The sequence below is a fragment of the Hippocampus guttulatus genome, chromosome 8, assembly GCF_054856545.1.
Source record: "Hippocampus guttulatus isolate MCC_2025c chromosome 8, RoL_Hgut_1.0, whole genome shotgun sequence".
In the NCBI taxonomy this organism is placed as follows: Eukaryota; Metazoa; Chordata; class Actinopteri; order Syngnathiformes; family Syngnathidae; genus Hippocampus; species Hippocampus guttulatus.
The window spans coordinates 4,710,182-4,725,721 of record NC_141268.1 but is presented as its reverse complement, the minus strand read 5'-3'; the positions used below and the strand labels follow the sequence as shown (position 1 = coordinate 4,725,721).

Here is a 15,540-nt window from a genome sequence, read left to right as displayed (position 1 = left end):
AGCGTGAAAAATGTGACCTCGTACCTCAGAATTCCAGATTAGCCGGCATACCTCTAGTGAAGCTTTTCACATTGCCAATATATTACATTTTTCCTTTTCTTTTACTGTGCCTATAGAGAATGGAGTCGGTGATACTACACTGGTATTTTTAGAGCCTGTCCTTTTACCAAATGACTTCACTTACACCGATTAGTGGAGTCGATGTGTTTGATTTTGGACCGCAGCCTAATACTTCTTTCCTGTGTTCATGAAGTAATATTTTAGTTGAAGGAGCAAAACTACTGTGATTTTACCAGAAAATAAAAACAATGGTGACAATGTATAACATAGAATCTTGCAATCTTTTGTATCGTGATTTTAAAGACGAATGGACTCCATTTAAATGCTATCAATATTCGGGTTAAGTTCAAAATTCTAGTTTGTAAAACATTTGAAATAGCTCATCTTAAATGCGTGAGTCCAAAGAGTTACTCCATCTAAACCATGACGAATGGACAATGATGCAATCAGACGTTTGCTTCTTACTTTCTCCCGTCAATAAAATACATTCTAGCTCCAGAGTGTGGTGCTGTGCTCTGTCTGAGTTTTGTTATGTTTGTTTGACTCTGCTTGTGGATCTTTGGTAGGTTGCGTGTCTGAAGCCGCCTGCACACAAGTAGTTCCTGTACTCCAAAGACCCAGGAACTCTTCAGAAAGTCGAACCTCCTCACCTTTAAGCCACCTTTACTTCATCTTTGTTGAATTATGTCATCAGATGAAGGCGAGATGAAAAGGTGCTTCCTTTCCAACATAGGAAAAGACAGCAACCTTTCCAATGAATTCGAGTGCACTTTACATAACTGACATCATCGAGTGACGTCTGTTTCCTGGCCTCATTGATTCTTCACTTATGACAAAAAGTTCTATTATCATTTTATTTATTTCATGTCTTGAGCATAAAACTTGAGGGAAAGCCAACTACATCGGTGTGCTGTTGCTGCTGGAAAGAATTGTGCTGAATATTCTTTTGTAAAAATTGCTCAGGAGTAACCCATGCTAAAGGAGCCTTGAAGGTTGCATCCATGCAGCTTTCCTGAATGATCCCATCATCCAGGTACTTCCGGGTCATCTCGCGCAGATAGGATAGAAAAAGAAATTTCCTACGCAAAAATGCAAGTTTGAAGGGGTGCCAAGATTCCATGTGATATATGCATATGCAGAAGACAAATCAATGTTCCAGTCAATGGAGATACTGCATTACGAACTGGGTTGATATGATCACATATTGAGATTCGAAAAGGAGAAACCCGAGGCTCTTAATCAGGTTTTTAAAAACCGGAGCATAAGCATATTTGGGTTTTGGCCAGTGTTTACATGGCCTTGGCTATTGCCAGTATTCTGATTTTGGGAGGCTTATTGACTGCATGTCCACTTAGTCATCGTTTCCAAATTGAAGCTCGGCTCAAACAACACTGCAAGCTCATTGTTTTAAATAAACAGGAATTGGTTAAGGTGGTTAACATGACACATTACACTATTTACCAGTTTGTTCAAACGCTTGAGTGACAAGCACGTGCCATTGTGAGGTTTAGTCCACGTTGTCTCCCTGCAGAACCTGCTCTGCTTAGAGTTCACTCCGAGCTCTGATTATTCTTACGACAGGGCATATTAGTAATTTACACTGACAAAATAACTCATACACCAAAAATAAATGCAGAACCTTTCGCACATGCTATTTGCAGAACTATTTTGCTGGACACTGTACCAGGTCTATTGATGAGTATGAGAACATTGAGTCTCATAAGGTTAGCGTGTCAAAATGACAGAATTGATCCAGTTGTGTGATTTATAAAGAAGCCTTTCTGGATATCTCTACATTGACACATCATTTGCTGTGGTATGAACAGAAACTTAATTGTGAGTGTCGCATCTTCGTAACATCCTTGTAATGTGTTTTTGCTCACCTGGACAATGTCGAGCACCATTCCAGCCGCCACTGTCCCAAACCCAGCCAGCAGGAAGGGGAAAACCACCTGCAGACCAATGGAGAAGGAAGTTTCTTTGAGGGGTGCCGGTGGTTCAGGGCTCTGGTCATTGCTGGTGTCGTCGCTCTCATTCTGGCTTGCATTCTCCAAGAGAGCATCCTCCTCACGTTGACCTTTGGCATTAGCCCGACAGTCCATCACAGCAACAATCTCCAGCCTTTCTTCATTTTCGGGGGTTTCATTGGCCATTTCTGCGAAAGACGTTACCTCTTTCAGCTCAAACTCACTCCCGGTTTTTGGGTTCCCTTCCTCAGGTCCCTGAGTGAGGATCACCGGGTGCACAATGGAGTTGGAGTTGAGGAAGGCCGGCGAAAGGGGCCCTCTCTCCTTCTTCATCTCAACGGCCCCAGAGGACATTTTGATGTCGGGCACTTTGTCTTGTTCTTTCGACCAAAGTACCATGCGGAAGCCTTTGGAAGACAATGGGCTTAGCAAGAAAGTTTAGACTACGTCTTCCTAAAGTCACTGGACCACCTGACCTGGTTTTGACCCTGATCGGTCTAAGTAATTTATCCCATTTAAAGGTGGAGAGGGGGTGATCTTATTAAAAGCCCAAATGGAATTTGTTCAGAGGGGGAAAAAATTGCAGCAAAGCACATGCATCTGTTTGTCTGCACACCCTGTGTTCCTGTCGGTGTTTTGGGAGCAGGACCAATATGTTCTCCATTCAATGCAAGTGGCTCCGTGTGGGCTGGCAAGAAAAAGAAGAAAGCATACAAGTTCAATGACTTGGTGAATGGACTCACCAGCCCCATTAGTCAGTTCTCAGGAGTTCTTTTTTATATTCTTCTTACAGCATGGCTTTAAGTTAAATGTAATCAGTCAAATGTCTGGAGGAGCTAGTCTGCAATACAGGATGGTATTGCTCTCAGTCTGATCACAGTCGACTAGTTGGTGTAACGTACTGGCGATGTCTCACCTTACACCACGTGGCTGCTGGAGAGGTCTTTTCACTGAAGATATTTAAAGGTCTGCTGCACAAGGATTGAATTACCAGCCACAGAAAGGGACTTCTCCGAACAGAGTGAACCATAAGCTGAGAGAAGAACATATCAATTGATTAGATATAGTCTGAATCAAATTGAAACAGCTACCAGCCCAAGACTGTTGTATAGAACAGGAAGAATGATTTTTTTTATGCATATATACAGTCTACTGGATTTTAAAGTAGTGCCTCAGAGCCCCAATCATAATGTACAGAAAGTACACGTGTAGAGGAACTACAATTTCTACATCTACAATATAATGTAGTTTTGTCATCTGACATCTAAAAAAAAAGTGCCTGAGAGAATCTGTTGGATTTACAAAAATAATTATGGACATTGGGTGGCAGTCATTAAAATCCTGTTTGACCAACATTAATATTATTTCATTTTCTGTAGCAGTCATGTTGGTAAAAGATGATTTGAATGTGTGAAACCAATTTCCATATTTTTAAGTAAATCCAACAGACTTTTTTTTCAGTGCAACCTACTGTAGAACCAAATATGCACATATACGCGCGAACAAAAGTGTCGAATAGGCTCCTGCATGCCCGTGACCATTGTGAGGATAAGCGGATTAGAAAATGGATGAATAATGATAATAACAATTATTATGATGACCATACCATTTTCTACCGCTTATTTGGGATCACTGAGATTGGCTGGCAACCAGTTCAGGGTGCCGCCCACATACTCCCCGAAGACAACTGGGATAGGTTCCAGCACGCCCGCAACCCTCATGAGGATACAGCAGTTCAGATAATGGATGGATGCATGGATGAATGGATATTCGGAAGCGTGTCGCAGACACAGTAGCATTAACGGAGAAGCCCAAAAATTCCTCTCCCCAGCCACATCTTCCAACTCTTCCTGAGGCATCCCAAAGCGTTCCCAGGCCATCTGGGAGACATAGACTCTGCAGCTTGTCCTGGGTCGTCCCCCGGGACTCCTGTCGATGGGACATGCCCGAAACACCTCACCAGCGAGGTGTCCAGGAGGCATCCTAATCAGATGCCTAAGCCACCTCATCTGGCTCCTCTCACTGTGGAGAAGTAGCGGCTCCATCTGATTCCCTCCCGGATGACTGAGCTTATCAATCCATCTATAAAGGAGGAAACCCACTCCGGCTGCCTGTATCCAGGACTTTGTTCTTTCGGTCACAACTCATAGCTCGTGACCATAGGTGTGAGTAGGAACGTTAATCGACAAGTAAATTGAGAGCGTCACCTTTCGGCTCAGCCGTTTCTTCGCCAGGACAGACCGATACAGAGGCCGCATCACAGTAGACGCTGCACTGATCTTCCTATCCATCTCACGCTCCATTCTAACCTAACTCGTAAACACGACCCCAAGATACTTAAAATCCTCCACTTGGGGCAGGATCTTATCCCCGACCTGGAGAAGGCACCCCACCCTTTCCCGAGTGAGGACCATACTCTCAGATTTGGAATTGCTGATTTTCATCCCAACCACTGCACACTCTGGTGCGAACTGCTTGCAGAAGCCATCAGTACCCCATCGTCTGCAAAAAGCAGAGATGCAACACTGAGGCCACCAAAGCGGACCCCGTCACTGCCTCGGCTGCGGGCGACAAATTCTGTCCTTAAAGATTAGGAACAGAATGATAAAGGTCAGCCTTGGTGAAGTCCAGCCCTCACTGAAAACAAATCCGACTTGCTGCTGGCAATGTGGACCAAATCGGTGGTACATGGACCAAACAGCCCGTATCAGGGGGATCGGTGCACCATATTCTCGAAGCACAAGTTGTGTCCTCTAGTTAACATCACAGGTGTCTTCAAACTTGTTAACCTAGTAGATAGGGTGAGACAAGAAGCCACTGTGATGTTTGGTGACATGGTGTGGAAACATGCAAAACATAGACCACAGAAAGTAAAGTAGAGATTTTTCGCAGCAATTTCGGAAGAAACTGAGAGGCAAGCACTTTAAAGGAGAAGGCTACAAGACCATCTCCAAGCAGCTTGGAATTCATGTGACTATATATACACATATTCCGAAATTTAAGATACTTGGGACTGGAGCCAACTTCCCAGGATGGGGCTCCAGGAGGACAATTGATGACAAATTAAAGAGGTTGATAAATGGAATGGTTTCTGGGAGAATGTCCCATAGTCAGAGGAGACAAAACGGAAACTGGAACCTTTCGGGAAGGCATATCAGCTCTATGTTCACAGACGCAAATATGAAGCATACCAATCCCAAGAAAGGAACGCTGTCCCTACTGTGAAATATGGAGGAGGCTCTGTTATATTTTGGGGATGCTTTGCTACATCCGGCACGGGGTGTCTTGAATCTGGGGGGGTTCACGCTACATCCCCGTCAGAAATCTGTGTAGCCCCAGTTACGCCCACCCCCCTGCATTATGTTTGATCTTCTAAAATACATTTTACAATAATTTTAGGGAGACCCCACTCAACCCCATTGTATTGGTCAGGGAGAGAGAAATCCTGATGCCGTCCCTGATCAGAAAACTCGGTTTCAGTCGCTGGCCTTGGAACTTGCAACTGGATAATGACCAAAAATGCAGATGAAAACACCCAAGAATGGCTAAGAGCAAACTGTTGGACTTTCCTGAAGTGACCTTCTATGAGCTTTTATCTTAGTACGATTGAAAATCTATCAAATCTATGGAAAGAGCAGAAACATGCCATCTGTAGAATGCACCCCTCAACCAGAGACAACTGGGACAGTTTGCTCATCAAGACGGGGCCCAACCACCTCCTGAGAGTGACTGAAGTCTCACTGAAAGTTGCAAAAATCGTTTGATTGCAGTAACTGCATCAAAAGGTTATGCAACAAAATACTAAGATAAGGGCAGTCTCATTTTTGTCATGAGTTTGATTTATTCAAATAATTCGATTGAATACTTCAAGAGCAATGTTTGATTTGCATTGGTTAATTTTCAATAAATTTGAATTCATTAATAATAATTATTATTTCCTGAACTATTATTATTTTCTTTAAATCACAGATCGGTACCAACTATGACAAAGACTTATCAGTAAAACGTTGGTTTTTTTTGGAAAATATATAGGCGGAATAAGAAGCATGAAACCAAATATTTTAAGCATAACTAAACAATGGCTACTCCGGTCATACTCCCTCCGAAAATCTTTGTCAAGTAAGACCAGTTTTCCATTCCTTTCAAAATAAACAGTACCATAAACCTAAAACAACAAATGAAGTAAACACAATGTGTAAAATACAAGACAGCAAATAACCCAAAGACCAAAAAACTGAGAAAATAGAGCCCAATTTTTTTTACACTGCGTTTGAAAAAGGTTCTTTTGAATTTTTAAATTTGATGGTTTTATTCCTATTGTTGTTTTTTATTCCTAACTGCTATACATAAACAGCCATCAGAAACAAAATCACAAATTTCCCACTATGGAGACTCGAAATGTTCATACTAATGCACTAAATTACATTTTCCAATGCAGTGGTGGGAAGTAACAAGTACAAGTACAAACATTTTGTAACTATACTTTGGTCATTTATTTTCACATATCTGTACTTGAGTATTTATTTTCTGATAACTTTTCACCTTGACTCCCAACATTGGAAGCAGATAACTGTACTTTTTAACTCCTTATTTAGTCAAAATACTACTTTGTTAACCTCCATAGATGATGATGTAAATAGAGAGGGGTAAAGTCAACCTTGGTTGAACTTTCAGGTGATTAAAAACTTGAGTCTTAAATTTAAAGCGGAAAATACAGGAACGGCAGGGACATGGAGTAACTTGAACCAACTGGAGTCAAGAGACTCGGAGAAGCAAGATATTCCCCAGCCATGGATTTAAGAGAATAGTTTAATGATGTTTGCTCCAATAATGATTCGTGACGAATGCATCATGCCTTGCAAAAAATTAGCTAGCTAATCGGAGAATTACATCAAGGTAAAGTGTATTTTCTTCATTTGTTGTCATGATCAAATTTAGCAAATTGTGCTATTAAATTCAAAGCATCAGCAAAGCTGTGAGAAAGTGTTTTGATAGGACAAAAGTCGAGCTAACACAAGATAGCTTTTTACTTTTGTCAGACTCGGGGCTTTAGTTTTACCAGTATATTATTCGTTGTTGTTTTTTTACTCACATATCTCGACTTAAGTACAGATTGTAAATACGGTTTCCACCTCTAAATACTTTACAACAAATGTGATCACTGACAGGTGCTCGATACCACTGACATGAATGTATTGTGCTGGCTACTTCGCGACATCGTAACAAGAAAAAAAAAACATTTTATTTTAAAGTCGTCTTTGCTTGCAGTCTTAACTTTGACGCAGCTTTCTTCCGCAACGTATGTTGCGACATCGTCTAATATAGCGTTTATCCCAGCTGAAACGATCCTGTTTAGTAGTCAGGACCAACAGCAGGCGAACCCAACATGGCAAAGGCGTAAATTAGTGCTCTCCGGTCAAGACTGAATAGACCAGCCCCCGAGTTCTATTATTCGGCTCATTTCGTCAAGGCCAGGAGGCTTTCTGTTCCAACCACGGGTAGGGAGAGAAAGTCACTGCCACAACATAAGCATGCCTATTTAACTCGTTAACGCGAGTACAAACATGGCACTGCCGTTGAAATAAGGCTGGGTGAACACAGTCATGACACATTCCACCGTACGGAATATTGCGCGACTGTCAGCGCTTAAACATAAACGAAAAAGCTCGCGTTGGACGGCAGCCTGTTTAATAGGTCACGTCACGTCTGTGCGGTCGTTACCTTTTTGTGTGGGTGCTCCGGACACGACCCGGGTTGAGGCTCCGTTGGCGTCCAGCGAGCTGGCTGCATGTATCCTTCCACCTCCTGCTGACGCGCTCGGTCTGAGGACGCGAATGCCGGTGTGCAAGCCTTAAGTATGGTTACCGGACCGCGTGCGGTTACATCGATGGACGATGGTTAATGGTTAAACTCTCTCAAGTGCGCTCTCTCCCGACCCCTTCACATTACCGCGTCAAGTCCATTGGCCCCCGCTTCCCGACTGCTCGGATGCGCATCTGCAATACAGCCGTCCAATGCAGGGGGCCAGGAAGCCACAAGGCGAGCCCTCCCTCTGCACTTTTAGCTGACGGGACGGGCCGAGCCACCCTCCACTCAATTCCACCGCCACTCGAGCTCCACTGCTCACAAGCTTGTTTGACCAATCTCATATGGAAAGCTGTAATCTGTTTGGGTGTTTACTAAACAATGTTGAAATCCCGTTTAAGGGTCACAGCTGTCTGTACTCACTAGTGGGTCATTCCAGAACTGGAGCCCCTCCCCCCCCCGTTTCAACTTTCAATTAAGGCATGCGCAAAATACAGAAACATACACTTTCTAGGTAAATGATGGTTATCCCGTCACAAAATGCAACTGCAGCTGTACTAAAGAATGATTCCCAAATCTAACTGAAAATACCAAACAGCTCTTGAGCACCCCACCAGGATTTATCTTGTCCCTGTCCCGTTTTACTGACTACCTTAGTCTTCCTTTTAATTGTTTAAACATTTTGTTTATCACTGGCAGTGGTTGTCATGCCCACTCAATATGCACACAGTCCTGTTCGTAAAACCTTTGTAGTCATTTGGAATAAGAGGGGGAAAACAAATTAACTTCATGACTCCTCAGAAATGACATCATCACGCTAATTACTCTGAGCATGAGTAGACCTCAGGTAAGTCTTCTTATCATTTGTATTCATCTTTTCCAATGTTTTCAGCAGTGATGGGCTGTACGTTACCGTTAATCTGTTATGTTTTGTTTTATGGGCAACACATTTAATTGCAATGTAGCATTGCGTTTGTCTCACAAATCTGACACTAATATGAGTGCCTCACCAGACATGAACATTACCACATGTCACTTCAAGGATATATGGTCGTGCGGCTTGCTGTAGTCTTCTTCCTTGGCACCCTACTAAATTAACTTTGAGCGTCAAAGATTGAAATTTTACTTCAACAATGGACCAGCTTTTCTGTATCTATCAGTACATGCACTGGACTGAATTGATCTTAGTCAATAATAAACCACTTCACAGACTAAATACAAACTTCTTACATAAGTGTGTGTGGCCGTGTGGTACAGTTATTCATGCTCTGGCCCTGAGTTCAAGTGCATTTTTGTTTGTCGAGTGAGCATATTCTGTGTGGAAATAGCAGAGGAGAGTGTCAAAAGACTGCAAAACGTTGTGTGAGTGTATTCATTAAATATATTGGATCTTTCATTCTTATTTGCTTTTCGGAACTCCGAGCATAATTGTTTTAGAGTAGGGATTGGCAAAGTAGGGCCCCAGGATGGGGTTCGACACACTAACCACTTACATTATCAAGACTCCTACAATAAAATAATTGTTCCATCAAATCAGTCATTTGTTTTCCTAAAACGTGTTTGTTAAAATGTACTTATTTATTGTTGATCAAGTTATCTAATTTTAAATAATAAAACATATTGAAAATATAAGACTTTTTTTCCCATACATGTTAACATTTTGTAACCTCATCTTCAAATTACTTGGCCTCTCTGTACATTTTACAAATCAGTGTGGCCCATTATGAGCTCAAATGTTTTGAGCTTTTAAACCATATTTTGGGCAAATTTAGAGTAAATGACAGTTCACGCAGCGTGAGAAACGGAACAACTGGGCTTTCCGCTTCTATCCATCCACACATTTTCTGAACCGTTTTATTCTCACAAGGGCCATGGGGGGTGCTGGAGCCTATCCCAGCTGCCTTCGGGCAGTGGGTGGGGGACACCCTGAACCGGTTGCCAGCCAATCGCAGGGCACACAGAGACGAATAACCATCCGCGCTCACACTCACACCTCGGGAAAATTTAGCACGTTCAATCAGCCTATTCAACCGGTTCAGGGAATAAGAGAGCAGGTAACAACAAACTACAAACATTTTGTATGTTTTATTTTTCCAATTTTAACATAAACATTGACATTGTAACATAAAAATTAAAGTAACATCTCTCTCTCGCTCTCTCTCTCATCGTGACAATTGTAGATTGCATTCACACCTCAAATTTATAAACCCTAAAGTAATGGCTGTAACTATGGATGCTCTGTCTGCAATCCTATGCTACGGTACGAGGTAACATCGCTCCATCCATTTTCTGAACCGCTTTATCCACACAAGTCCAGTCTCGTCCATATTAAAAGTTTGCTGGGGACGACATTCCTCGGCCTTGATGAGATTTTCAAACTCAATTTGAAACTTTTCGGCAGCTTCCTTGTCTGAACTGGCTGCCTCCCCATGATGAATCACTTATTTTCCTCAACTTTTGGAACCATCCTCTGCTTGCTTTAAAATCAAACTCTTCAGGAGCAATGCGAGGATCCTTTTTTTTATCAAATCTCCATACAATTGTCTTGTTTTGCCACAAATCGTATCTTGGCTAAGACTGTCCCCTGCTAGCTGTTTCTCATTTCTGAAAATAAGCAAACGTTTCTCCACTTGCTCTAATATTTGTGGCCTTTGTTCACTAAACATATGAGATCCTTTAGCCACATCACTGACTTTATGATGGTCTTTCTTTTTTAGGATGCTGCTGATTTCGGCATGCCGAACTCCTTAGCCAACACAGACACATGCACACCTGATTCATATTTCATGATCAAATTTTTCTTAAATTCAATAGTTTTGCGCACTATTTTCCTCTTTTTTTTCACCAGCTTTACTTGCACTTGCTTTCTTTGGTGCCATGCAGAAATAACAGTCCAATTTGCGTCGCTCTCAACAAACACTGCTTTTTTCATCTTTATTGTACACGCACAATGGATGCTCTTTTTTAAAAATCTTTGAACACGTCTGCTCACAATGGACGCTCTTTCTTTTTATAAAAAAATCTTTATTGAACACGTCTGCTCACAACGGAGGCGTCACTTCTTCGGCGTCACTTCTTCGGCGTCACTTCCTGACACGAAGAAGCGTCACTTCCTCGTGTCAGGAAGTCGAGAGGAGTCGAGTGGCGCATTGTCGTGCGCTCAGTTCGGTCGAGAACCGATTTTCGGTCGTAATCCGAGGCATAAAAAACTCGAAATCTTTGGCCGAAAACTGATTTGGTCGAGAACAGAGACGTTCGAAAACCGAGGTTTGACTGTAGTTTTTTTATTTATTTGAAAATAAAAAAATATTTCTTTATTTTTACATCTTATGAGCCATTTCCCTCAGAATACTGGCATTTCCTGTTTATTGTCACCCATTCGGTCAACACCAATAGACAGCTGCAAATTTCACCTTCCAATCTCATGAACGAAAAACTTGTTGCTTGAATGCTCTTTTTTCCAAAATGAGGAATTAAGAAGTACAAACGTTAATATGCAAACCCAAGTAGAATCCACTATAGGAACCAGGATGAGGTCGGAAATGAACTGTCACATGAATCATGATTCATCTGAAGGGGTGTTCACACGGCAAGATTTGCTCCGGTGCTGCGCCAGCGCTGCCCCAGTTGAGCGTTCACACGTGCAAATTTACTCCGGTGTAGCCCCTGAAAACAGCTTACTCCGGAGCAAATTTAACCCACCTCAGGGAGGTCTCGTCTCGTCTCTCGTCTATCCCGTAACCCCGGAGGGTCGTTGGGGCACCACAGACGATCTGCTGACCAGCTCTCTCCATCCTTCTCTGTCTTCGGCAGCTCTCATTGCCTCATTGAGTTTCAAGTGAGCCGATTCTATGATGTTATCTTCCCATCTTTTCTTTTGCCTCCCTCTTCTTCTGCCACCTTGATGATTTAATAATTTTTGCAGGATGGTCTTTGCAAGGCCTGAGGATCTGGGGACATGTCCGTACCACCTCAGTTTCCGCTTAATGACAGTGGATAGGAGGTCATCATGTGCGTCGTTGGCTTGGCTGATCTTTTGACGGACTTCCTCATTAGTGACATGTTGGGTGGAGGAGATACCCGAAAGTCTTCTGTAGCATCTCATCTCCATACGGGTCCATATTTCGCAAGCGTAGAGAAAGATTGAGGTGACAAGTGAGCGCAGCAGTCTGCGCATAAGAGTTGATTACTTAACCTCCCAAGACCCAAACTCTTGCAAGGCATGCATTTTTATTTTCTCTTTGATATTTAGGCTAATTGGGACCTGATGAGTGTAAAAACAAAGAATTATCTTTTTACATGATGTAGTTTCTGAGAAAAATGATGTCCACATATGAGGACATTCGTTTTAAATTTGAGTGAACACAATAACGTCACAATTGAGTAATGATATGCAAAACTTTATTTGTCCTTAACACAGCAGCATTTTTTCCAAGTGCAAAAACAAACTTCAAAGCAACAACTTGTGCCCCTTTACGCAAGTCTATGAAGTGCTGCTAACAGTTGCAGGAGGACAGATATAAAAAAAACTTCAAAGCAACAACTTGTCTTCATGCCTATGTATGAAAGGCAGAGTAACAGTTGCGATCTGCCTGTAAGCAAAGGAACACCTTGCATGTAACACACTGCACTCGAGTTTTCCCTGAGCAACCTTTTAATCTGCATCGTGATGCGTTCTTTGATTGTACCACTTCTGGCAGATGTGCATTCGCCTTCCTGCGGAATGAGATATGGGGCAGTGCCTGCACTGCACGCTGTTTCCCTTTGACTGAAACCTCCGTGTCATCTTCCTGCTCTGAAAAGTCAGTGTTGTCGTTGTCTCTCTCAGCCAAGAAGGTCATGGCCACTTCCATGCGGAATTGAAGGAACCGCATGATATCCTTCTTTGGTGTGCCATTCAAAGTGAGGTATTTGCAGTACAGTAGCCAACTGTTGGCTAAAGCCAGATCGGTAAAGTGCATCAGCATCCGCAGTGTCCATTTTTTTGTAAGGACACTCATTCGATAATAGCTCATCATTCGATCCACAAGGTCCACTCCACCCATCTTGGAGTTGTATTCACGGATCACACATGGTCGAGAGATGGTCACATACCGTTTTAGTTTTTTGTCCCATCTCTGGCACGTGTCTTCTGGCTCTTGGGCATGTATAGCAGAGATCATCAACACTGGTTTATTGTCAAACCACTTGGTGACACAAATGTTTCCATCCGGGTTGGTAACTTGTGCTGAGGTTCCTCTTCCATTTTTTTTCATAGTCTTGTCACTGGGCAATTTCTGCACTGCAGCAGCAACTCGATTTTTCATAACTGTACCAGTTATATACATTTGCTTACTCATCATGTGTTCCGCTGCCTGGATTGAAACTAAAACGGTATGTGACCATCTCTCGACCATGTGTGATCCGTGAATACAACTCCAAGATGGGTGGAGTGGACCTTGTGGATCGAATGATGAGCTATTATCGAATGAGTGTCCTTACAAAAAAATGGACACTGCGGATGCTGATGCACTTTACCGATCTGGCTTTAGCCAACAGTTGGCTACTGTACCGCAAAGACCTCACTTTGAATGGCACACCAAAGAAGGACATCATGCGGTTCCTTCAATTCACACCCACTACTGTCTTCCTCACTGCTGGTTGGAGGAGGTTGATATTCAGCATCTCCCACAGGATCATCGATGTCTGATAAATCCTCCACGTCGGGGTTGTCTCCACCAATTAACCCCAGCATTTGCATTGCTTGCTGCAGAGAATAACGCACTAGGAAAAACAAAACATTTTGTTTCAAACCAAAGAAAATCTACATAGAGCTATTTATAAAACATGACATATTTGTTTGGACTGTATAAGATGATGTTTTCGAACAAAATCGTCCCAAAATGCAAATTCTAAACCTACTCCCTCTGTCCACATTTGTGGACATGTTCAACAAACCAACAAAACTAAGTCCCTCTGTCCACATATGTGTACATCAAGTTTAGCAGCATGGTAAATCGTCAAATTTTCTTACTTTTGCAAAATTCAACTTCCACAACACATATTGAACACCTCTAAACATATCTGAGAAAGTATCAGCCATGAAATGTTTTTTTTTTTTTTACCTGGTCGACTTTTGGATCGAGAGGAGCCGTCTGAAAGTTTGAGTCTGTTGTCTGCCATCTTGATTTTTTCCATGTGCTTGTTACACTCTTCTTCCACCACAAGAGGGTAGTGTAACGTCCTTGGAAGTGGACGCCAGGCCCTTGTAGTCCAAAATTTAACATTGTAGTCGTGACAACCAAAAACGTCATGTCCACACATGTGGACGCCTGGCTCAGGGAGTGCTCTGTTGTACTTCTGTCATGTGTTTGTTTAATAACGACACAAGACATGGCTGGCAATAACAGTAGCAAGCGGCACCTTTGGGTTATACCATCTCAACTAGAACGGGGGTTTCGTCCCCAAACATCATCTTTCCTTTTGTAGGAGACTGGACTGTCTCGGAATTGTTTGTGTAGTTTGTTCCTCTGTTGTGTGTTCACACCCCCCCCCCCCCCGCACCCCCCATAGAATTTATTTTGTGATTTCCTCTCTTGATTTTCTGTTTAGCGCATTATATGTTTGCTTTTCTGAGTGTCACTGAAGTCATCGTTGATTTACGTTTTCGGGGGTGGTCATTGAACGCCTCTCGAGCAGAAGGCACGGAGAAGGAGAAGGACGTGCCTGTACAGTAGTTGCTTGAGTTTTAAAAAGAACCAACACGACAGCTCTTTGTTTTCTGTTGTTTTGCTCCGCTGCAGAAACCGCAAGTGGAGCTGCATCGACGCTGCGCCGGTGCTAACACGCTCAGCGGGTTTGTACGTGTGACCGCTCCACATAATTTGCTCCGGTGTAAAATATATCGCAACAAAATACATCGGTGCAGCACCGGAGCAAATGTGTGCCGTGTGAACACCCCTTGAGTCCACTTGGTGCAACAGCTCTCCAAGGTGTGAGCGCTCCTGTTTGACTGCAGATCCAATCTGATGTCAGCGTTGGTTTTCGAATCAACATTTACGGGGTGATTCCATCATTGTTTTCTCACAATTGAGCGATTTGAATCACTCAATTGTGAGAAATAACTGATTTAATAATTTTGTCCCTTTGCTCGGTCTACAACCACATTTTTTCTTAATTTTTATTAGTGTTTCTTAGCACTAGAAGTTGCCAATTCAAATAAAGTGTTGTGTCATGTCTCTGATCTGCTTTTTTTTTTAAACAATTTTACCCAACTAAGCAAACATCTTCTGAGACTAGTGATTCTATAATTTTTTACAACAGATTGTACACTGTCACCTGTGGGACTTGAAAGGACACGTGTGTGCCTTTCCGAATAATGTCCATATACAAAAAAGGGTTACATATCACTACCTACACCCAGCTTCCAATTTTTAAGTTTGTATTTGAAATAATTTCAATTCTTTTGTTCATTATTATTCTGGAAAAAGGAATATGCAGAACTAAAAAGAACAACTTCGTTTAAGATTGAGAAAATAAGAGTAGAAACAATCCCTTTTCTTCTGTAAATAAAAAATACCATTAGTTCGGTATGAACAATGACAGCTGTGCAAATGAGGTGGAACGTCGTAAAACAACAAAAAATCGTGTCCGGGCGGGCAGGAATTATGATATGAGGACAGCTGTACAAATGCTGTCGACCCTACATGATTGTGGACAATTCTCTTCC

The 15,540-nt window shown here is 42.4% G+C and overlaps 1 protein-coding gene across 2 annotated transcripts in view; it reads right to left on the bottom strand.

Moving 5' to 3' along the window:
- The window catches only part of slc41a1 (solute carrier family 41 member 1), a 40,663-nt gene extending 32,517 nt beyond the window's left edge, over positions 1 to 8,146 (bottom strand). Inside the window, exons 1-4 of one of the 2 annotated variants that reach the window (XM_086117340.1) lie at positions 7,749 to 8,145; positions 2,944 to 3,060; positions 2,644 to 2,715; positions 1,944 to 2,215 (exon numbers count right to left, since the gene is read on the bottom strand). In XM_086117340.1, coding sequence (XP_085973466.1) covers positions 1,944 to 2,213 — 270 coding nt within the window. In that variant the 5' untranslated portion in view covers positions 2,214 to 2,215; positions 2,644 to 2,715; positions 2,944 to 3,060; positions 7,749 to 8,145. Of the gene's footprint in view, positions 1 to 1,943; positions 2,716 to 2,943; positions 3,061 to 7,748 lie in introns of both variants that reach the window. The other variant, XM_086117339.1, reaches the window with a different exon arrangement.
- Positions 8,147 to 15,540: the final 7,394 nt, after the last annotated feature.